Source organism: Elephantulus edwardii, unplaced genomic scaffold, assembly GCF_000299155.1.
Source record: "Elephantulus edwardii isolate Elephantulus edwardi_28Jun2011 unplaced genomic scaffold, EleEdw1.0 scaffold00051, whole genome shotgun sequence".
In the NCBI taxonomy this organism is placed as follows: domain Eukaryota; kingdom Metazoa; phylum Chordata; class Mammalia; order Macroscelidea; family Macroscelididae; genus Elephantulus; species Elephantulus edwardii.
In genome coordinates, this window is record NW_006399801.1 from 16,618,217 (window position 1) to 16,643,451 (window position 25,235).

A 25,235-nucleotide genomic window follows, 5' to 3' on the forward strand; every position below is an offset into this window, starting at 1 on the left:
GCATCACCTCAAAATGAATCAAATGCCCTTTAATTAACTTAATTAGATAAACTTTGGAAAGCAAATTTATACCACTTATTATTTTTTTTTTACCTGAATTTTGTGTTAGGACATTTTTCCTTTGAATGCTTTTCAAATCTAAAGCAGGCCAAATACAAGGAATTACTATTAATATTTTGAATTCTTCTCACACAAAGAGGCATTATGAACATGACTAGTTGTTTGACTTGGTTAGATATTGATTCGCATGTATCTGAGGAGAATACAATTCTTCGTGAAACTTCTGACCAGCTCGTTTAGTTCATTAGGATTTCCCCTTTATGTTAGGTCAGCTGTAACTAATGAGGTTTTATAATTGAAAATAATTGACCAGAATGATAAGACACACTTGGATATAGATCCAACATCCCAGTTTTAGGGTATCTAGCAATTTAGTGACCTAACTAAAGGTTCTTAGGATTCTGGAAGGGAGTTTTAAATTTTGTTTGTTGTACATGTGTGTTTGGTTTTTTATAATTCTCAAGGCATTGCTGTAATTTAAAGATGTGGTGGTAATGGAGGATGGTGAAAATCACCCTGTGCACCATTGATACAATCATCATTCCTGTATTTTCTTCACTGTGCTAAGTAAGCACTGAATGGTTGTGTCTGTTGTTTATTCTTGGATAAATGTTTTTAGCATGGTAGTTTTTAAAGAATAGTTTAAATGTCTTTAGCAAGATTTTAAGAGATGAGAGTCTCCACTGTTTTGCTCCGAGGACCACTTTAAGCTCCATGGTGTTTGACAGTGGTCTGTCTTGCTCTTACACTGGGGAGTTAGAAGCCGGAAGCCCTGGGTGAGCTTGCTTCTTAGGTCTGATTTCTGGATAGTGGTGACAGACTCATTGAGAGTGGCCACAAGTGGATTCATTCCTGCTCCTAAGACTTTATGCAATTTCATTTCCTTCTCCCTTCCGCCTTAGTCAGGAACAGATGGTGAGCCAAAATTTTGTGCTTCTAATTTAAGATTGTAATGAGGACCTGGGTAGGTGGGAAGTATTTGCAGCTTCTATCTCTGTGAGGGAGAACTTTCTGGCTTATTATGTCACCTTAAGTGTTAAGTTTTGTTTGTCTCAGTTGCTCTCCAATGAGCAGTGGTGACTAACTCAAACCTTCCATGTGTTTTGTGATTCCCCAAACTCACTCATTATCTTTGACATGGGCAATCCTGGATCTGGCATACAGCAAGCATCTGGCCTCAGATACTGACGCAGAAAGGACACAAACTGAGTGCACAGGAACGTGTTAGCTGAATGGCGTGGGTGGTCAGAACAATGGCCCTTCAGCTAACACGCTGCACAGGGTAGACACAGGTCCTTGGGGAACACTGATGGGAAGGATTTTCATCATTCTACTAGATGTTCAGTGCAGACTCATTTCCACTTTCTGGAAATGTGCTTTTGAAATAATGCAGGATACCTTTCCTGCACGAATGTATATATTTAAAAAGCAAAACTACCACTACTTCACTTCCATTTCTTAACACAGACACACTTTTCCTACATCTCTGCCTTGTCAGCTGCATGCTCCACACAGTGGTAACACACCTACAGGTTTGCTAGATACTGTTGAGGAGTCCTGGTGGTGCTGGGATTAGTTGCTTGGCTGCCAATCACAGGGTCAGCAGTTCAAAACTTTAGCAGTTGGCTTCAGGAAGAAAAGATGAGATAGTCAGCTTTATAAACATTATAAACTTGGAAATTCTAAAGAAGCATTTCTTCTTTGTCCTATATGGGCAGTGTGAACTGGAATCAATCCCACAGCAGTCGGTTTAGATTAGATAGATTAGGTGAATAATATTTTAATAATTCATAGAATTTTAAAAATCTGTACACACAGGATTGATTATTTGTATGCACAAACACTTTGATAAATGTCGATAGTTGTAGAGAGGCTTCAGGCCTTTTGTTCATAGGGTCGCGATGAGTTGTGCTTGACTCAAAAGCAATCTACAACAATACACACACACACACACAGAGACGCGTGCACGCGCACGTTTGTTTGTGTCTATGTGTGTGTGTGTGTAGATATCCCCTCTCTTCCTTGGCAGGGTATTTGAAAAGGTCACTGAACGAGTTAAAAATTAATTTTGTTTTGAAATACTTCTCATCAAAAAAGCTTTTGGTATGAAATATATATTTAAACTATGAAAAATCTCAAACTCATCTGAAAAAGGAGAGAATAATTTGATGAACCCCTGTGTACCCATCACTCAGATTCTATGATTATTGGCTCAGGCTTCATGTCTTCTCTCATTCACTCCCACCCCGACCCTGGACTATTTTAAAAGAAAATTCCAGATGTCATCATTATATGTATTAGCACTTCTGTTTTGTCTCTTAAAGGCGCATTGGAAAAAACTAATCCAGTTTAAGCCTTTTCCATTTAGTAGTCTATTTCAGCCTTGCCCTGGAACTCTTGGAGGCACTTTATTACTTTTTCTTTGTATCTTCATGCCTTATGGTTAATTCAAAGGTGATTTCCAAGAGAAGGGAGGGGAAATCAACTGGCCCATTCTAGATCAGAGAAGTCCTGAAAATGACAATTCTGAAGTATCATAGAATTCTTTTCTTAGGCATGTCATTCAGTGTGTTTCCACAGTTGGATGACATACATCCGTCTGCTCCCCCTGGAAGGAGCCCCACTTGAAATAATACTGAAGTCCAAAAGTGTTGACTTCACACTGACTCCCTTGCAAATGTGCTGTTAATAATATTCTGCTTGTTCTAATATGGTTTCGGGGCACAGAAACATTGCCTTTATTTTCCCTTACTATTGCAAATGCATTCTCCTCAGGATTCTTCTCTAGTCACCTATTTTGTTGAAATTATGTTTATGAGCTTCTTTTAATGCCTTTTATTATAGAAACAATGCTAAAAAACAAAGTGAGTCAAATAAGCAGGAGTGAAGATAGTAGCCAGTTGTTTCCATTGAATCATAGTATTTTTCAGATGAAGACCTTTTATGAAGTATAGAAAATTTACATCTCCCCTTTTTTGTTGTAACTCTAACCCCCACCTTTCGGGGGGGGGAACCAACAACAAAACTCTTTTATTATTCCTGGACATACGTGACATGTTAATGGAGAATTATTTACTCCATCCTATTTCCTACGTAACATTATTTTTTTCTTCTCTTTTTTGGTCCCAGACACATCAGCTGGATCATTCTGCTCATTACCTGCGTCTGAAATTTCTAATAGAAAACAAAATGCATCAGTACGTTCCAAAGCCCGAGGAGGACATTTATGAGCTGGTAATGTTTATGACTGTTGTCCAAGTACATTCTGCAGGAGATTATTTCTCAATTATGTGTGTACTCGTGCTAATTGTGATGGGTGGAGTGGAACGAGTTCTCAAGTAAATGAGCTTGAAAGTTTGTGGCGATGCCCTTCGTCATCACAGTGTGTCTGCTGAGTGGAAATGTCATTCGTGCTCATCCAAAGAGCAGTGCCATGCAGTCATGAAAAATTGAAATCCAGAGCTGGTGCTCAGATGGAGTTTTAGGCATTAGTCTTCTTTCTCCTTGCAGCTTTGACAGTATTTTATTTTAAATTGGGGCCTCCAAGATCAGCTGGCTGTTGTCACCCCCAAAACCACAGTCATTTCCATTTTCTGTAACTTCTCCCTGCATATTGAATCTGATGGTTCACTTCCTGTTGGTGGCAAAGCTGCCAGCTCGTTATCCACCCTAGCTTGTTAGACTGCATGTAGATAGATCCGTGGGGTCATTTGTGTGCAAATGAGTTTCATTATGGAATATAGCTTTTGAAGCAGATCTGGGCTTGCATGCATGCTCTGTTGCTCACTATTTATGTAGTGTTGTGGGGCAGATGATGCTGAATGTGTTGGATTTTGACAAAGGCTGGAGACAATGGCTAACATAGTAGTTGCTCAATAAATGCTTGTTACTTGAATAACACTATAGTGGCCAAGATGGCACAGAATGGGGCAGTGTTTTGATTCTGTTATCCATAAAGTTTGTTACTAAGACTAAAGCTAACTTGATGGCAATAAGCACTAGAAACATTGTAATAAAATAATGAAGAGACTCTTTCTTGTTAGCCTAGCAGAGGATTTGTGGTGGTTTTGGGTTTCTTCACCCTGCAGTTTGGAGAACATTCTGGGCGTGCAGCACATGTCTTGGAGCTCTGTCTACTTTTTGCACTCACTCATCCCTCTAGGGGCCATCACACTACTTCCACGAATATGTCAATGATAACAGGGTGACTTCAGACAGGATTTTACCACAGGAAGCAGAACTGGAAATTTAAACCCAAACAGTCTCTTTTTGGAACAAGGAAGCATGTTTTAAAATTTAATAGGAAATCTTTGTTTTTAGTCAATTTTCCTTGGGTAGATGTTAACACAACACCAGTTTCAGGTCAGCTGCACCAGTTTCAAACATAATATTTGGTGAGTTTTGACAAATAAGTGTATATGGTCTTGTTTAAACCACTATGATCCTGATTGAGAACATTCCTGTCATCTCACAAAGTCACCTCATGTGCCTTTAAATGTTTTTAATTAAATATAAGAGAGAGTGTGTGTGCGCACGCTTTGTGACCCTTATCATGCACTGCAGATCAAGGAAGATCAGAATGACAGGCCCATTTTCAACTATCACTTAAATCAATAAGTGTTAATAGAGAGGGTATATTCGACACAGAGAAGAGCTGATTTATTCTTCTTTTGGCCCCAGGAAAAGCCCAGTTTCTCTGTTTAAGGGGAGAGAAAGAGATAAAGCCCCTTCTTATCTTAAGGAGGAAATTGTCTTCCTGGAATCTCTATTAGACCATATATTTTTGCATCTGGTGTCAGTGGAGCCATCAAATTCTCAGTGTCCGGGATTCCAACTGCTGTGTCCCCATTATAGCAAGCACATAGTAGTGCTTGATAGGTATTTTTTAAACATGAATTTATTTTGCTTAAGATCGTGTCATTGTGTGGTCATGCCCAGCTAAAGAGACTAAGATATGCCAAGTTTAATTTGTTTTACCAATAGTCACTCTGTATATATTAAAATGATAATGTATTAAAAGAATCTGACACAGAAAGATGGACGCTCTCACATATGCCTGTGAGAAACACAGTCCTATCATCCACGCATAGGGGTCTTCAGACACACGCATTCCTGAACCCTTTGGGTTGCAGAGAGCTTTCTGTTGTCCCTTGGTGAGGAGGTGTTAGACCACACATGGCTATTTGGTTTTCTTAGCTCACTTCCATCTTGTTTTTAATAGACTTGGGAAGCTCACAGATGTTCCAGGCAGTCTCCCCAAAAATGACTCATTTGTCTTTGTCCCAAAATACTGCATTTTCTGACATTGTTCTATCAAACATTCTTTAGTAATAAGGTCAATTTAGTTTTCAGGGAAATAAATTAAGATTTGTGGATCAAGTTTCTTTATTTTGGGGCAAAAGGAAACTCTGTTGCTTATGAATAACCAGGGTTAGTCATTCATTTATGTGCTTTACTAATTATGTTTTAATGTAATACCTGTTTGACTATTTTTTCTTGATTAGTTCCATGTTGGGTCTGATCCACGGAATGATAGTGAATGTCGTTATAGTCCACGGAGGCACTGGCTTTTTTTAAAAAAAACCCACTTAATGTGTTTTCTTTAAAGTGACAGGTAGAAATAGAGTTTGCAGAAATACCAGTAGATTTATGTATTCATTCATTTAGCAAATGTTTATTTAGCATTTATTAGGTGCTTGACTCCATGGCAGCTGCTCAGGGCTTTGCAGGACACTCTCCTCCCTGCAGAAGTCTACTTGAAGCATGCAAATGTGTGATGTGTCAAGGATGCAGAGAGGCTTGGAGAAAATTAGGGGAGGAACACAGAACGGTGATACATTCAGTGGTGGTGTGCCAGTCTTTTAGGTCTGTTGTTGTTTTATCAGGGCACTGCAGAGTCATGAGTGAGTCATGGGGGTATTTTGAGTAAAATTGTTCTAGATTGTATCAGTCAGAGTTCTCAAGAAAGGGGGGGAAGATTACTTCTGTAGATAATGTAGGAGTGAGCCCTCCTAGCACCATGGTTAAATGCTTGCTTGGCTGCTAACCAGAAAGTCAACAGTTTGAACCCCACAGCCACTCCATGGGAGAAATATGTGGCAGCTTTCTTTCCAAAAGGTTCACAGCCTTGGAAACTCCATGGGACTGTGTGATCCTACAGGATCTCTATGGATATGAATCAACTTACTACACATACATATAATCTAAGGTATACACATAGTATAAATATATGGCACTCTGGTGGTTTATGGGCAAGAAGCTGTGCTACAATCCTAAAGGAGCATGGTTCGAATCTGCCAGCTGCTCCACGGGAGAAGGAGAGGCAGTCTCCTCCTGTGAGATTAACTGCCTCTGAAAACCCACTGGAGGGTCAGCTAGGAGTCAGTTCTAACTCAGCAGTACACAACAAAAACAATAGTATAAGTATATATGTGTGTATTTATTCATTTGTTAATTTTAAGTATATAATCCTGGTGGCATAGTTTATAACATGTTGGACTGTTAACTAAGAGGCCACACGTTCAGATCTCCCAGCCACCTGATGGGAGAAATAGGCAGTCTCCTCTCATGAAGATTTATAGCCTTGGAAACTTGATGGAGAGTTCCTATAATTTGGCGTTAACTCAGTGGCACTGTTATATTTTATTGGTTTTTGTGAATTGCTTTTTTAGATTGAATTCTAGAAATAGAAATATGTATTTGTCAGTCATCTCTTAAATAGAGATTTATTTCAAGTAATTAGCTCATATGATTCAGAGAACTGCAAAGTCCAAAATCCATTGGATAAGACAGCAGGATACAGGTTCAGGCAGGAGTGAATGCTGCAGGCTTGAAGCAGAATTTCTTTTTTATGAATCTTGTATTTTGCTCTTACAGTCTTTAACTGACTAGATGAGGCCCATACAGATCGTGTAGGATAATCTACTTAATGTCAACTAAGTTCATCATATCTACCAAATTCCTTCACGTAACACCTACATTATTCCTGTTGAGTATGACTCATAGCGACCCTATGAACAGCCAGCCCGAACCCTGTCCTGTCCTGTGCTATCTTCATCATCTCTGACGTACTAGAGCTCACTGCTGAAGTCACTCTATCCGTCCATCTCATTGGGGGCCGACTGGGAGTCCTTCTCCTTCACTGACCTTCCGTCTTTTCAAGCATGAAGTCCCTTCCCAAGGACTAGCCTCGCCCAGCTATATGTCCAGATCATGATAGACAAAGCTTCACCATCTTTGCTTCCAAGGAACACTCTGGCTGTACTTTTTCCAAGACATCTATTTATTCTTTTGGGAGTCTATGGGATATCCTCCAGGACCACAACTCAGAGCCATCAAGTCTTCTTCTGCCATCTTTAGTCATTGTCCAGCTCTCTGATGCATAGCAAATTATTAAGAAGACCATGACCTGAATCAGGTCATTAGTGTTTGATTAAATAACTGAATATTGTCTTTAGTTGCCATCGAGTTGACTGACTTAGGCCGACCCCATGTACAGCAGAATTAAACAGTACCCTGTCTTATACCATCTTTGAGATCTTTGATATTCTTGAGTTCATTGTTACAGTACTGTGTATTTTGAGTGCTTTTCAATCTAGAGGACTATTTTCCAGTACTAGAAAAATGAATAAAACCTCATTGCCATCGAGTTGGTACTGACTCGTAGTTGACCCTCCAGCAGATTTTTGGAGGTTGTATGTCACCGAGGAGAAGATTGCTCAGTAATGTCTTGTGAGCCACTGGTGGATTCGAACCACCAGAGAGGGCTCACCTTTGGATTTGCTGCACAACTCCCTATGGACGATGCCACCAGAGCTCCAGGATTACAGTGGACAATATTCTGTGTTTTCATTGCTTAATTTTGGAGGTAGATTGCCAAACATTTCTTCCTAATCTTCCTTAGTTTTCCAGCTCTGGTAAAAACTGTCAGCCATCAGTGACCCTGCTGCTGTGGGCAACATAAATGTCACCTCTTCTTCCATCATCCTAGCAACATGCAAACCATCGCAGCACAAAAAAAGGGACACAGAGGTGGTGGCACTCTCATCAGGTTGACATGTAAAAGTCACCATCAGTAGGAAGGGGGTATACTATATGATGAGACCAGGTGCAGAGTGAAGGTGGTGGTAGCTTACTTGGGGTGAGGCATATCAAGGGGAAAGGTGCAGGAGATGAGGGTCTGTGTTTATAGGGTCTTGTTTCTGTTTGTAGGGTTTTGGAGGTCATCCTAACATGTTTGGTTTTATCCTAAATTTGATGGAAACCTTTGAGAGAGGATAGGCATTGTCTGGTTAAGGTTAAGGTTGCCTGTGTGGGCAGTGAGTCACAGAGCATATGAAGAAAGCGGAAGAGCAGGTTTGCGGCCAGTGAGGCAAGAGATGTGAATGATTTGAAGAGGGCCTGACAAGAGAGACGTGGTAAGAAATGGTTGTAATTTTGTAATAATTCAAATGCCTTAGTAAGCAAGTTATTTCATAGAAGCCTGATGATCTAATCTGGTCTAGAAAAGGAGAAAATATGCTTTGTCATTGGTTTAATAAAATAAACATGTGCGACTTCATTGTTAAAATATTTATGTAGAAAACTGCAACATTTCCAAATTTTTAATTTTAGACACCGTGGTTAAGGATGAGAAATAATCCCTATCGGAACACAAAGACAATGTCAGCACACTGTGAAAACTGTAACTGTGTAATGTTATTGAACAGTTTGTATAAACAAAACCAACTGCCCGTTGAGTTGATTAATGACCCCATAGAACAGAGTAGAACTGCCCCCTGTGATTTCTGAGGATGTCCTCACAGAAGCCGACTTGCCTGAGCAGAGTGCTCAGTGGGGTTGAATTGCTGGCCTTTTGGTTAGCAGCTTACTGCCTTAATCACATTATCACCGGAGTTCCTGACCAATTTGTAGAAAATTGTCAGATGGGGACTAGTTTATGGTGCAGAATTTTACTAACAACATAATAAAATGTTTTTAATGTACAGACATTTTAAAAAATTAGGTTTTTAATGAATGCTTTTATACTTTTTTTTTTTCCACTTTGGTTTAATGAACCCAAGAAAGGACTTTGTAATCAAAGGGTCTATATGTGTGATAAGTTTGAAACAGTTTGGAGACAAGACGTAAATATGACTGTCACACAAATTACTAAGAAAGCTGAAAAGTAGTAATCTCTTCCTCATTGCTGTTGAATCGGTACCAACTCATAGCTGACCCTCTAGTGCCTTTTCAGAGGCTGTGTATCGCACAGGAGGAGGCTGCCCGTCCTTCGTATTGTTGGCCGTTTTCCCACTAGATATTTGGCAAAGTGTTGGGAATTTTGGGGACATGATTAGAACACATAGTGATATACTGCCACCTGGGGGAAGAAGTTGGCTTTCAGCGAAGTTTGTAAAAAATAAAAGCAAGGCTCAAAGTAAGTTGAAGTGAACACATCTGAGAAAAATATTTTTAGCACTCTGAAGCATTAAGAAACATAAATGTCATAGTATTTGCTAAAGTTTGGAAGCTAGATTTTTCTGAATATAAATCAGCATAAGGATTTTTTCCTAATTTGACAATATATTTCCTGAAAACTTTTGGAAATATAAAAATGAAACGTTCAGTCATGTCCATAACACATTGTGTTGGATAGAGAGGGCGTTTCAGGAGGTAAATCCCACCCCTCTGGCATTCTCTAGCCTGCCTGTTTTTCAGGATCTTTCCTCCTAAGCAGTTCTCCCTACCTCTCATCTTCCAAGTGCTCAAAGTAAAGGTCTACCGCCTTTGGCACATTTATGTACTTGAGAGAGTAGTGCGGTTAGCATAAATTCTGGCAGTAGCCTTTATCTTGCTTGCCTGGGTTGGTCCTGTTTATTTTGTATCCCTGCACACTGCCCGTGGTCCCTGGGGGACACAAGTGGTTGTGTTTTCCTGAAGGCTGATTATTTGAACCCACCCAATGACGCTGGGGAAGAAAAGTCCGGCGATCTGTTTCTTTAAAAGTTTGGAGCTAAGAAAACCCTGTGGAGTACAGTTTTATTACACTGTGACACCTGGGGTTATCATGAATCAGAAACATCTCAAGGGCAATAGGTTTGAGCTCTTACCAGGAAGTGTTTGTGGGTATTATACTGTAGCCAGCAGTGCTGTGTCTCTGGAACCTAAAGCCCAACTCCCAGCTCACCCTGTATTCGCTTTTATCACCTTAGGAAGGTACTTTTTGGCCTTATTCTCTTTATTTGAGAAAGAGATCTCTCAGGGTTAGCATGAGGGAGAAGAACTCATAGTAAAAAAAATTTATAAGTTGTTGTCTAGAGAATGAGAGGTTCAGACATATGAAAATGAAATTCAATTAATTGAAACACTAAAGTTTCTTAGGGAACTCTGGTGACCTAGTGTCAAGAAGCTGTGCTGCAGTTTCAAAGGTAGGTGATTCCAATCCACCAGCTGCTCCTCAGGAGACAGATGGTCAGTCTCCTCCTGTGCAATTGCTTGCCTCTGAAAACCTGCCAGAGAGTCAGCTAAGGGTCACTTCCAACTCGATAATACACAACAACAACAAACAACGTTTTTATGTAAATTTATAATAGATCCCATATTGCTGTAAGTTGGAACTGACATTTGAACAGCAAAAACCTAATGTAAACTATTCATTGCTCTATTTTCTTGACTTTTCCAGACTTTCTTGGGTTTCTAGAAGTTGGTTTGTGTGTTTAGGTTTTCCAGCTAGTTTGATGTTAAACTAATGGCTAGTAGAAATGAATCTCTGTCTACATGATGTGCTGTCTAATTCAATGCTATAATTTGTCTCACCTGTTTGTATTACTGTGGAATTTTTTGGTATATAAACAGAAAAGAGTGAAGGTGAAAGATTCCTCCTGTTTCCGCAAATCTTGCCTCTAGATCTTTATAATCTCTTCTTGATTTTCACAATTTATTCCTTTGCCCAGTGATAGGAGTTTTAATTTACTGTAGCATTATTTCTCATGTCTGCGATCAAGATAAGGTGGGAAAACATATTTTTATTGACTTGCTAGGCAATTGGGATGCTAAGTAATTGCTTATAAGCCAGAACTGTACCTACTTTTGGGAAAGTGAACTATAAAATTCTATTTTGACTCTTACTAAAAAGATTGGAATGTAAAGAAAATCTTCCAGCTATCAATTATGAAAAAATAGATTGTGATGACAGTTACCATTATGCTATTTATAATGAAATTCTAATCAGACTCCTCTTTGTAAATTTCAGCTGTACAAAGAAATTGAAATTTGTCCAAAAGTCACTCAGAACATCCAGATTGAGAAGTCCGATACAGTGGCTGATAATTATGGTATGTTTATTTTTTTTCTTCCCTCTTTAGTGTTTGTGTTTCAAATCAGAGCAATTCCTGGGTTAAACATGCACTTATTTACAATTCAGTAAAATGCCTCTGGGTCTCTTTTGAAACAGAGAGCACATCTGGCCTCTGTGCCCCTGCAGAGCAGCAGATTAGGTGAAAAGAGAGACTTGCCCTGGGAACCATGAGAGCATGGCCTTACATTTCATAACTTTATTTGTGTTTTGCTCTCATAGAAAGAAAGTAGATTTATTGAGTATAGATCTGTAAAAATTATTTTATATCTTTGTAAGGAAGCAACTATTCTTTCACACCCTTCTTTCCAAAACATAATGCTGAAGGGATGTAGTTGTGTAGTGTTTCTTGCTCCCTATCATCACCTCACAGCGGGCTAATTCATGAGGAGGAGTCCTCTAAAAAGCAGCCACAAGCACCCCCCAGTCTCTTGCTAGTGGCTTTCAGCTTCTTGTGTGGATTTGTAAGTGAAGCTTATTGTGACATCCTCACTCATTGCCATCCGGCTGAAACTGACTCATTGCTAACGCTTCAGGGGGCTTTTGGAGACTCTAAATTACACAGAAGGTCATTACCTATCTTTCTCCTGTGCAACCAGTGGTGAATTTGAACTGCCGGAAAGGCACCACCTTTGGGCTAGACCACCTTCTTCCTCGTGTCTGTGGTGTACTATAGCAAAAAGATAATAAACTAGAATCTTCAAAGGGAAAAATATGTGATAAAGTCCAGTGGAAACCAGGTGCACAGGTCCAAGAGTTCCCTCCCAGTAGAGTCATACAGGACACACGTCATTACTCTAGAAACGACCAGCAACAACATGTGTGATATGTTGTCTACTAGAAAAGCTTGCTAGAGACTCAGCACCCTGGCTTTTTATTGGAAACTATTTACTGGGGGCCCTATGACTAGCATGTACCAAAATTCCAGACTCCCAGAAGGGCAGAAAGTGTGGGCACAGTCAAGCACTCATGTCAGGTCACATGGTGGGAACTCTTCCAAAACCTTACGTTCCCAGATGCCAGCCAAGGGCCTGCCTTGTAAACTGAATATTAAATGATAGCTTTCAGGCTTGCTGTGCTCAGTCTTTTTTTTTTTTTTTTCATATTTATTTTGTACTGGCTTACTTACAAAGTTCATATACATTGTTTTTCACACAAGATCTTTCCCATTTCCTTTACCCACCCCTCCCTCCCATCGAATTGTGCAACCCTGTGATTAACCCTCTGCTCCCCCACCTCCTGGATCCTCACAAATGTTCTAAAATAATGGTCTTATACAGTATTTTTCTTTACAGGACTGAGTTAGTTCACTCAGTAGAATGCTCTCCAGTCCCTCCCAAGTTAGGTAGTGATTTACAAAATCATTGCTCCTGTGTGCTGCATAGTATTTCATTGTGTGAATGTACCATAATTTCTCAATCCATTTGATTGTGGTTGGATATTTGGGCTATTTCCATGGCCTTGCCATGGTGAATAACACTGCAATGAACGTTGGTGTACAAGTCTCTCTGCCTCAGTTCTCATTTTCTTGGAGTATGTTCTAAACAGTGGAATAGCTGGGTCATATGGAATTTTCTATGTTCAATTTTCCAAGGAAGTACTAAACTGCCTTCCAGAGTAGTTGTACCATTTTACAATCCCACCAATAACTGATAAGTGTTCCCATCTCACCACATCCTCTCCAACATTTATTACTTGCTCTCCTGTTAAACTTTGCCACTGGTACTAGAGTGAGAAGGTATGGTCAATGTGGTTTTGATTTACATCTCTCTTATTGACAGTGATTTCTTCATATGTCTATTGTGTGCCCAGTCTTTTTCACACAGGTTTTCCGTGGTCTGGCACAGTTAAATCTATAATACATTTCTAGCATTACATTAAAGTAAGATAGAGAAGTCTGTGCTGTACTGAATCTGTCAGGAGAGGTGAGGTTAAGCTGAGGTAACAAAGATTCCTAATACTTAATGGCTCAAAACAGTGAACTTTATTTTTCACACTTGTAGTGTATCCCTTGTGTCATCTCCGCCCCCCCCCCCACTCCCCAAATAATGTGTTTGTAAGCAATTTCACTTGTAAATAGTTTTCTTTGTTATTTGAATGTGGTCATATTCCTGTAAGTTGCTAAGTGTAACGTTTTTTGAGATTAAGAAAGAGCGAATTAGGCACAGAGACAAGCAAGCGTAAGTAAGAAGACAATAAATGCTGCCAGGAGATCACTTAGGGACCTAGGAATGCTGGAGCTGGAAAAGCTGACATGGGTATTTTTCCTGAGAACTGACAGAGAGATCCTTCCCCTAGAGTCAGTCCATGAATCTAGCCTGCTGAATTGTGGGAAAATGAATTTCTGTTCATTGAACCACTACTTATATTTTGCTACAGCAGCATTAAGAAATCAAGACAGTGGGTTTTCTGGAGTCCTTTTTTTATGATGTTCTCACTCCAAGACACGGATGTGTCTGTCACCTGGGTCATGATCTCTCATTTTTCAGGAGAACAGAATAGTAAGACAAATCAGGTACTAGCTCACTCCCAATTCCTTGATCAAAGCACTTCACAGGATGACAGCTGTCCACTGATGACAGAGAAATCCAATTCTATTGTGTGCCAGAAGTATGTGGTGAAAAGACATAAAGATACATCCTATGATTTCCTAAGATTTCTCTGAATAAAATCATTCAGCTCTTTTAGCCTTTGAAATTCTTCAAACCCTTTACAGAAGAGTAGGATGTTATATTCCTTTCGTACCCTCTCTCCCAGGCAGCTAATCTTTATCTCATGCTTATTAGAATATTGTGCTTTAATGAAGAGAGCCTAGTTTTGAACCCCTGGCTACTTCCTTTTCACCTTCATGCTGTTTACTTCTTGACCTTAAAACCAAGACATCACAAAGCCAGAGAGAAAAATGCCTATGAAAGGCTTCTTCTGCAGCAGAAGCATGATCTTAGTAATTAAAACCCTAATTGAAAACAGTGGCATAAATAGGACCCTGGATCTGCCAGTCAGAAGCTCTGGGAAGTTCTTCTTTTTCTTTATTACTTAGCTTCTGTTGCATCAAGGTAAACTGTAGCTTACAGTAATGAGAACTTCTTGGTGCAAAATCGTTAACTCACTCGAACACTAACCAAAACGTTTGCGTCCATCCAGAGGCACCTCGGAGAAAGGCTTGATGACTGGCATCCAAAAATTTTATTAATACCCTAGAAAGCCAGGTGAAGCATAGTTCTACACATGATTACACACATGATGGTTTGACATACATAGTTCTACACATATGGTGGTCTTCATGAGTTAAAGTCCAGTCAGTAGCAACTGATTCTCTTGTTGTGGTAACAAGAAGAGAGGATTGAATCTTAAAGCTCTTAGGATCTGGTTCTAAACGGAGCAGGTTTTGCACTCAGAAGTAGCAGCTGGGTATAAAATCACCAAGCTTTTTATTACAGTGATTGGATTGTTCACAGAAATCAATTACATTGGTGGTAACAGCCTCAGCCTAGAGTGATATTATATTCTTCTCAAACTGGTAGTGAAGGAGAGAAGATTTTTGTTTTGCTTTTCATTTCTAGTCTATTGTAGATTACCATTACTTTTGTAAAATACAAAATCCCATGCTTGCCTATTACATCAATGCCAAATAGCTTAAGAAAAATCCTCATTATGTAATCTTTTTTCCTGTCCTTAGTTTACTGTTTGTTACACAGTTTAAAAAGCCATGCTGTATACCCCTAATTAGACCACAGGTTTCAATCAAAGTCAGGCCATTGCTTCATAGAACCCAGATTCATGATGTTATAGGTCAAATAGCATTGATCAAAGAGGCTGAAGAGCCCCACAATCCTAAGAGACTTGGTTGATCCACACCTCAAAAATAATAAGAATCCTAAACTTATCCCCTTTATATCTACTACTAAGGAGTCCTGATGTTGCAGTTGTTAAGTTTTCGGCTGGTAACAGAAAGGTTGGTCGTTTGAACACCCCATTGGCTCTGTGGGAGAAAGGTGTTGGCGTCCTACTTGCATAAATATGGAAGCGTAGAAAACCATTTAAAGCAGTTTTACTCTGTCATGTGGGGTCTTCATGAGTCAAAATTGACTCCATGACACTCAACAACAGATAACTACCAGTAACACTTCCTCAGTATGACTTATTGGTGCATGTCTAAGAAGTGTTCATGCATACACACACTCATAGAGCTAAACAAACTCAATACTGTCTTTTACTTTAAATCACTTCAGGGAGAAAAATATGACTTAAATTTCCAGCTGACTGAATGAATTTGGAGATTTAACACATGTTTAATTTCTCCCTCTTGTTTCTAACCTTGCCCCACTTGCTGCTTCAGCAGAGGAATTCTTAGACCTTACTTGTCAGAATTAATTCAAATAGTTACATGATCACCAAGCGTAATCCCCTAGGCTGCCTTGGAGTGGGGAATGCATTATTGCGGCAGTTTTATTTTAGTGAGCATCCCTCAGTCTCTGGGTGCCTTGCATCTTGTCCTGGTTTTGATCATGTGTCTGTTTATGTTACAGTTATCTCCTCTTGATGCATGTTCTGAATTTTCACTGTTTTTCTGGCCCTTGTGTCTCCTGTTCTTGTGACTTCTTTTTGACCATTAATGTCAGTCTGAGGCATATTCTGGTTGTGTATCGTGTGAGTTTCGTCTTCGTTTCTCTTGAGTTAGGCTTTATCACTTCTTTCATCCACATGGTCATTTGGTACCCACGTTGCTTCCAGGCTTTCTAACTAAAAGCCATCTGATTGAGTGAATTTGTTGGATTTATATCAGGTTATTTCTCTCTGTTTCCCATTGGCAATGATTTTAGACTATGTTAGATTAATTTGTTGACATTTAAAATGTTATTTTTCCTATTTAAAAAGGTGTGGGGGAGGGGAAGTCCACCATTCTGACTTTGCAGCAGACCTGTTAAAAGTCACTATGTTCTATGTACATGAGTGAAACACAATGTTTATGAAAATTATATGCATACAAATAAAAAAGTCTCTATGTTCTTCATGCACCTCAAAAAGAATGCAACTGCACCTTGCTTTCTTTGAATTTGTTAATGTGGGGCATGTTTCTAGTCCCTCTCCCTCCCTCTAGTGTGCAAATTGTTGTTGCCTTGTAGTGGGAAGTACCCTTTGGGGACTCTTGGACCCCATAATAGTGCACGATGAGAAGAGCAAGTGTCTGTGTGGCCCCCTAATTGATATCCTCTAGTGTGACTTCTACTGTATTATTTACATTTTGGGTTTTCGTGGTATGGTTTGTTTTGTTTTTTCTTCCTCTTGAGTAGTCTTCCAAAGCTTGCCATTACCCTTCCTTCAGACCTCTTTAACTCTGGGGATTTCCCTGTGAACTGAGACGTTAGCTGCTAATGACTTGTAGCAGGTCCCCCACACATTGCCTCTCCTGCACCTTCCGGGCAAGCTCAGGGATATAAAAAGGCTGTGTTTCAGGAAGGAAATGACTGTATCTTGAGAACTCTTGCCATTCTTTCCTGTTGGCATAGCCCTTGACTCTGATTCTCACTGTTTTATAACAGATTAAAGGGGGAGGGGGAGTTCTCTACTAGAATATTGGCACATCCTCCAATGTCGAGCGAGGCTCATGTCATTTAAATGGTTCTTGTTTAAAAATATTTTCCTTTAAAAGTGCTTCTTGGAATCGAATTGGAAAAGTTATATATTGCTGAAAGAATGCTCACTGAATAGAATTCAGAACAAGAGAATAAAAACTTCTCCCCATCTCAGAGAATGAAGGCAGTGTGGTGAGGTTCTTGGCATTCGGCAATTTTGCCTGTGTGTGGTTGTTTCTTAGTCCTGTGAACTAGACAACAGCAATAAAAATTTGCTCCTCGTGGCATGACCTGCACAGTCTTGACTCCCTGAGGCCCAGTCCTGTAATGAAATGTTTTGTTCTGTTGTTATTTCTTTTAAAAAAAAATTTAAAAAATTACACTTTCTTCTGCCCTTAAAATCAAGTCAGGTATTTATATTATGGATGGTTTTTCTCCTGGAGCTGAAATTATGTCACATCTTTACAATTGCATTTCTTCCCATTGTCCTTCTAGGAGAGTCTGCCAGGGTACTTTTGTCCAAAAGTCTTGATTAGTAGGGATGTCTGTTGATTGACTGGGAAGGACTTTTACATAAGACTGTAAAAACAGGCCAGCAGGACTCGCAGTGAAATGGATAGAAATACCCTCATTCCCTAAACCACTTAGCACCCCTGGGTCTTTTTTATGACCTTGCTAAAGGGTGGGCACTTTGATCTCTAGAAATACAGGTAAGTATAGGATAATCTTATTAGACCTTCATAGAGCTATGAAAGGAATCCATTTAATTAGATAGAATTAATAATATGAAGAATTACTATTGATTATATATTTAATTAAAAAATGAAAGCAGTTCTCATGCAATTATAATACGTAGGTTGATGGGAAAATGTCTAGAGGACTCATCTTTCTACGTTATTTTGTGGAGAAGATTATAGAAAGAATGGGACTATGGCACTTACCAGGAGGTAGGATAAAACAAGATAATTTTGTTCTACTTGAATGAATTGACATCGCAATGGTAGATGCACCCAATAATGTTTGTTTATACAAGTAGTAGCTTCTTTTAGAGTGATCTAAAAATACTCTTTTTTTCCCTGCTCTGTAAGACAATACAACCAAAGAAAAAGAATTGCTTCAAAGTGTAATCAGAAACATTAAACATGCCTGCTCCACTTCCTGTTATTTGACTGCACGCTCAGAAGGTGTAAGCGCTGCCATTCTGTCTTTGTGTTTTGCAGGATTTTCACTGTCTTCTGTGGAAGAAGATGGCGTTCGAAGGCTCTACGTGAATAGTGTGAAGGAAACGGGTTTAGCGTCGAAGAATGGTAAAGCAGTGAATGACTCTGTCTTCTTTAGGTTGTCTTTGGGGCTTTTTTTAGTGGGTGGATGATAAAGATCAACCCAAAGGATTCATGTGTAAAGATACTGAGATATGTAAAAATGTTGAAAATCTTTCTCATGGGTTTTATTCAGTAAATTCAAGAAAGCTCACAGTTTTGGTTTTTCTAAAACCACTTAAATTCTGAGCCCATTTCCATGGGGCTAACTGAAGTTTCCACTCTAATCAGAAGTGGTTATTCTTCCCCATATTCTATGATGAGGCAAAGGCCCGAGAGATCTTCCTGGAACAGAATATGCTTTGCTCCAAATGGCTCAGAGCTGACGCTAGCCATCACCTAAGTCTGCAAAGCTTCTCAAGGCAAATGTTTGTTCTGTTGCTTCCAGTCTCTGGCCTCAAGATCTATCCTCCTTGTCTCCATTGGAGAATTAGTCTTTGCTTTGCTCATCCTGTCTGCCTGCATCCCTGCAAGGGCTCCTAGTACAATCTGAGCTGCTTGGGGAACACTAACAACTCTTCCACTTCTTCCTGTGTGGCCCTCTTACAGGGATGCCAGCCATTGGATTTAGAGCTTACTCCAGAGCTAGAGGATCTCATCTTAATGTAATTACATCTGCAAAGCGCCCATTCCATATTAGGTCACATTCTAATATTCCCTAGGGATGTGACTTTTAAGGGGACTTTGTTCAACACACTGTTCTTAATAGGTATTGTTTTGCCACTGCCTGCATGACCTAAAGATTCATTTGAAGTCTTTGTTTCATTCTTATAGCAGGATTTAATTTCTATAAGCAGAGGTGAATTAATACCTGTTCAATATAAAGGACCAACCCAACTGGGTCAATTGTGGCTGGGTGTTGTACTTTGCTCTTTTAAGGGGCTGCTGAATAGAGCAGCTGGGGAAATTCAGAAATGTCAACCTTTGCCTTTTCTTTTCATGCTACGTCAGCTTCACTATGGGTAGTTCCTGGATCACCTGTGCCCATTATATCACCTATGCTATAAGCCTAGGTGTAGCACAATGTATGGATATGGCCATGCCCAGAAGTGGGAAAGATGTAACAAAAGGGAAGTCAAGTTATAATTCTGCATCAACCATGGACTATTGAGTGGGAGAGGATTCTCCTCTCACGCTTTCTTGACCAAAGGCAGCTAGCTTGCAGGTCAGAATCTGCCAGACTCACTGAGCTATAGCTCAGAAAGCAATAGAAGTGACAGGGTTTATTCCCTCTCAAACCCAAAGACTGATTTTTATCTTTCAGCAAAATGAATGTGCCAGTTGGCATAGCACGGGGGTGGGGGAAATCTTTCGCCTCCTTTTCACTCATATCCTGTGTCAGTGGTTTGATTCTGACAGCCCTAGTATTAGGGGACAACGAGCAATCATCTGTTTTAGACCCCTTACCTCATCGCACACTGGTTGCTACACTTGCAGATGTGATCTCCTTCTTGTCTCCAAGTGTCTCACTTCATGGCACAGAAGGCAATGTCAAGACAGGGTCTGGAGGCATTTTATGTTAAATCTAGGCTCAGCTGAATACTCTCATAACAGAGCTTGTGTGGGACAGCCTCTATGGGGCATCCCTGACTATATAACCTTTCTCCTCCTGTTTCCATTCGCCAGTCTGGGCTCTGCTCAGTTCTTTGACATTAATGTAGTTTGATTGTAAGTCTTTTACCCATTCAGCACTTCCAAATGTTTTTCTGTCATTCATTGGATTGTAGAACCCACCCCTGACTATGGCTAGTGTACTAGTTTTCTTCTGAAAAGACCAGAATGTGGAGTCTCCTTGGAACATTACCTAGCCTCACTCTTACCCATGATGACCTCTAGTGTATCAAAGAACTGTGCTTCATAGGCTTTTAGTGGTAATTTTTTTTTCCCATAAGTAGATCACTAGGCCTTTTCTCAGGGCACCTCTAGGTGGACTCAAACCTCTAACTTCATTTGGGTCTATTTATAACCTAGCTTAAGTTTGTGGTGTTGTGTGAAGTTCAGTACCATTAAGTCAGAACTGACCCATAGCTCATGCCACAGCGGAGTTTCAGGGGCAGTAAATCACATGGGAGATTACCTATCTTTCTTCCATGGATCCACTGGTGGATTTGAACCATGTGCTTTTGACATGGCAGCACAGCTCCTTAGCACAAGATCACCAAGGTGGACAGACATGGTGACTGCAGCAGTGGGCTCAAGTGTGTCAGAGATGGTGAGGATGGATTAGAGATGATGAGGATGGCACAAGATAGGACAGAATTTAGGTCTCTTGATCATAAGGTCTTTGTGAGTTATACTGGACTTGATGGTACCTAACAACAGCCAGCTTAAGTTTACTTTTTCTTTTTATTATCCAATTTTTGTATCTTGTTGTGAGCTACTGATTAACCCCTCAGCCCTTTACCTGGCCCTTTCCACATACAGACTAGTTAGTTGGAGGTCATGCTGGCTGGACTGGTAGAATTGAGTATTTGAAACTCAGTGTGTTACGTCTGCTTAATTTGAATGTGTTTGTTTGACCCATCATATTCCTCTTGGGGACATTTGAGGTTGGCCAGTTAATTTCTTAGAGCTGCCATAGGAAATTGGATGGCTTGGGAAAACAAAAATGTGTTCTCACAGTTTGGAAATCCAGAAGTCCAAAACTGAAGTGTTGGCAGCCTCTGGGTTAGAATTTGTTCCCTGTGTTCGCTTAGCTTCTGGTTTTGCCAGGACTCCTTAATGTTCCTTGACTTGGAGCTACATCACGCAAGTTTCTGTTTTCTTTGTCACATAACTCTCCCTTGTGTCTATGAGTTCATAGAGAAATTTTCTTTTTCTCTTATGAAAATAGGGCATAGGGTGCCCCCTGTACACAGTAGAGGACACTTATTGATTGGCTCAGGATGGAGCAGGGTTCAGAGCTGTTGTGCATAGGGTCCTATAAGTTTTAGTAGACTCAATGACACATTGCAACAACAACTGACAAAGATAAATAACACCATTCATTGGATCAGGGTTTATCTGAATCTAGATGATGCCATCTTTAATTATATTTACAAAAACCCGATTTCCAAATAAGGTCTCATTCTGACATTCTAGGCCATCATGAATTTTGGTGGGATGCTAGTTAAGTAGCATTGGAACTAAGACTTTGCTTTGCTTTTATCCAAGTTTTCCACTGATGGCTACACAGAGCAGTCAAGTTGAGAAAGTCATGTGCCTTCCTACCTCATATAATGTACATACTGACTATAGATCGATGTTTTTGTTGAAAATTTGCTGAATTGTAAATCCATTTCCCTGTACCATCCTCATCATTACTGTTCTTCATCCGCATTTTACTCTTTCTCCAAATCTTACAAATCTGTGTACAATAGGCACTGCTGACACTGGAGGATTATAGGTGAAAAAATAATGCCACTTAGGGAATGAGTTGATCTTTCTTCCCACACCTCATTTTAACTGTGCTTTGGGCCTTCCTTGGGTAAAGGCAATCTTGTGTCATTTCCTTTTTCTTTTTAATTTTAGACATTAAGATATCTTTTCATTTAAAAATTACTGAATAAGTTGGGTGAAGGGAAAGGCAATAAATAATAAGGATTCAGTTAGACATTGTAATTAATTATATTATTCTATTTTAATAGATGTTATAAAACAAAATGCCTACAAATGATTGGATGAAAATCTCAATATATTTGTAAGCTTTCATCCAAATTAAAATTAAAACAAACAGTTATGTGGCAAACCACATTAGTTTACTGAGGTAAGAAAGGCCTTTAAATCCACCTCTGCACGCGACTTGCTTCACTGCATACTCCATTCAGCGCATGTTCCACACACTGACTAGTGGGAGCTTTATTCTGTCCATGACAGATGATGCCAGATTTCTGGTTATGTTGGTAATGAGCCCTGCTTAATCTTGTTTTTGTCTACTTTTAACCTCATTTTATGCAACCTTTTCTTATGTAGCTCTTCTTTTTCTTTTCATTGATGCTTTGTTTTAGCCCTAGAACATGCCAAGAGATCCCACATAGTTGCCTCTTTCTATATTTTTTTGTCTTTGGGATTGCCAGTCATTAAGTAGAACAGAGATATTTATTTTCTTGCCGTCATCATCAGGAAGTCATCAGAATTCTTTTAAGTGGGGACAGAATGCCCTTATCCAATCTTCAGAGTAAAAATGCGAATTGCTCTGAAGTGGGAAGATTTGGTAATCTAATAAGCCTCATAGAGAACTCTAGTTCCCTAATGGTTAAGATACGGTGTCACTGTTAATTCGCCAGCTGTGCCAGCAACTTGACAACGACACCCTGATGGGGATAAGCACAACGGAAATACACCACTCCAGGAGAGGATCAGAGGTCAATCCAGCTCAATTTTATTAGGACTGCACTTATGTACACAGGAAGACCAGATAGGGTGGACTTACAGACGTGGGACATGCAGATTGGTTAGGATAACCTCAGCTTCGTGCAGACCACTCCCAGCTCAAAGGATGCAACAGCCAACTTCCCAGGTGGCGAGCTTTCTCAAGCCAGTACAACCAAACACAGGGGAGCTTTCTTTACCCCGTATTAAAGGCTGTTGGGAGACTTGCACATATCTGGAGCTTAGGCAATCTGTCCTGGCCAGAGACCCTCCCTTCCTCCCCAACATTCCGCAGCAATACTGTACAGGCAAACCAAGGGCAGGCAGGTGGAATCCACCTTCTGCTCTGAGGGAGAAAGATAAGCAGTCTCTTCCAGTATAATTTATAGCCTCGGAAACATGCTGGGGGGGTCAGCTATGAGATGGTTCTGACTCAGTGGCACTTAACAATAATAAAATAGCCTTACAAGGAATTATGGTGGCCCAGTGGGTAAGGAGTTACACTGCCTACTTAAAGGCAGGTAGTTTGAATCCACCAGCTGCTCTGAGAGAGAAAGCTGAGAAGTCCCCTCCTGTGTGATTTATAGCCTCTGAAAACCCACTAGAGGGTCAGCAATGTGTTCTAACGTGATAACATACAACAACAACAGTAGCTTTGTTGTTATTGTTCTTGTTGTTATGTGCTGTTGAGTCACCTGCAACTCGTAGTGAATCGCACTGCCTCTGATACACCTATCCCGATTACCCCAGTCACTATAATCAGTCCACCTCATAGAAGGTTTTCCTCTCCTGCTCTGTCCCTCCCCTCCCAAGCATGACATCCCTCTCCAAGGACTGGTCCCTCCTTGCAACATGTCCAAAGTATGTCAGATGAAGTTTCAGAATCCTTGCCTCCAAGAAGCAGCCCAGCTTCATCCTCTCCAGGATAAACCTGTTCCTTTTCTTAGCAGTCCATGGTATACTCAATACTCTTCTCCAGCACCACAGCTCAAAGGCATCAATTATCCTTCTGTCCTCCCAGGTCATTGTTCAGCTCTCTGATGCATAACAAGTGATTGCAAAGACCATGGCCTGTATCAGGCACACCTTAGTCTCTAGACTGACATTGTTGCTCTTCATCACAGTAGCTTTATGCCTGTTAAATTGGCCAGATGACCGTATGTGCTGGCTGATAGACCTCAGACAACAACTGCACCCAAATACATACTTTAGATATCCCTTTCCCTCTTACCACGAGACTGCTTCTATGGTGTTTTTCTTTCCACTTGGTTAGATCAGCTCATTAGGAGTGTGCATCCTGTTGATTTGGCATGAAGACAAGATCACAGAGATAAAAGGCTTCCCAGATGGAAAGGAAGAGTTTATTCCTGACCGTACAGAACTCATACAACATCTTTCACCTGCTTCTTCACTTTTGCCAGGCTTCAGTTAGGGATCATTTCTGAATTAGGTGTAGGTTTGAGAGAAAAGTTTCCCTCTTCTTTCTACCAAATTTAATAATGAGCTCTAATCTTTAGTGAGAATCATCTGAACTGAGAGTTTAGTAAGGGTTATTTTATTTCATCTTTAAAAAAGGGGGTCATTTTATTTCATATAACCTGCTGAACCTCTTGCATCTGAGGAAACTGAGGCTGGGGGGAGATGTAATCACATAGAGCCATTAATTATGTCATTGTATTAGTGTCCTGAGATGACCATAACGAAATGCCGCATGGAGTGGCTGTGGAAACAGATTGCCTGACAGTCTGGAGGCATTACTGAAGCCTCGATTCAAGGTACTGAGCAGTGGATACTTTCTGAGGTCTTTGAGTTGTTCTCTGCCTCTCCTCTACCTTCTGGTGGCATTCTCTGCTAATTATAGATGCATCTGCCTCCTTTGTCACATGACATCTTACTTTTACATGTGACTCTGTTTCTTTCCCTTTTATAAAATGCCACTCAGAAGAAGTTAGGATTAAGACCCACCCTATACCGATATGACCTCGTTTAACTTAGTTTATAATCCAAAATCAGAATAATAGAAACCACTATAAAATTCCTGTTTCCCCAAACAAGTTCAGGAGTTAGGACATCACAGCATTTTGGGGAGACACAATCCATTCTGTAACAGGGATGAATCTAAGACAGAGAGACGCTGGTGAGGGACTTTGTTTTTTGCCGTTGCTGAGCTGCCTCCTCTCACTTATTAATTCTGAGAATCACTACCTGAGATCCCCTGCTTTATTTTTCTATTACTACCATAACATTACCACAGACTGAGTAACTAAAAACAATAGACACGTATTTACACACAGTTCTGGAAGCAAAGTCCTTCACCAGGATACTGGCAGGTCCATGTTCCTTCTATCACTTCCATGGGGGAGAATCCTTCCTTGGCTCCTCCAGCTACGGGCTCCTCCCTGTGTCCCTGGTTTATGTGGTAGCTCTTCCTCCTCTTCTCTGTGTGAGTTCTTCTCTGTTGTTCTCTTATTAAGACTCTAATCATTAGCTTGAGGGCTCACCCAGATGGCTAGGGTGACTGTATCTCAAGGTTTCTAACTTAATTACTTTGGCAAACATTTTTGCATTTTTTCCCCAAGTAAGATCACATTGACA

The 25,235-nt window shown here is 40.2% G+C and overlaps 1 protein-coding gene across 2 annotated transcripts in view; it reads left to right on the plus strand.

Annotated features, from left to right (window-relative positions):
* TIAM1 (T-cell lymphoma invasion and metastasis 1) overlaps positions 1-25,235 on the plus strand; it is a 177,461-nt gene that overhangs the window by 73,649 nt on the left and 78,577 nt on the right. Inside the window, exons 10-12 of one of the 2 annotated variants that reach the window (XM_006886757.1) lie at positions 3,190-3,294; positions 11,294-11,375; positions 18,192-18,278. In XM_006886757.1, the coding sequence (XP_006886819.1) occupies positions 3,190-3,294; positions 11,294-11,375; positions 18,192-18,278 (274 nt within the window). The remainder of the gene's footprint in view (positions 1-3,189; positions 3,295-11,293; positions 11,376-18,191; positions 18,279-25,235) is intronic. The other variant, XM_006886758.1, reaches the window with a different exon arrangement.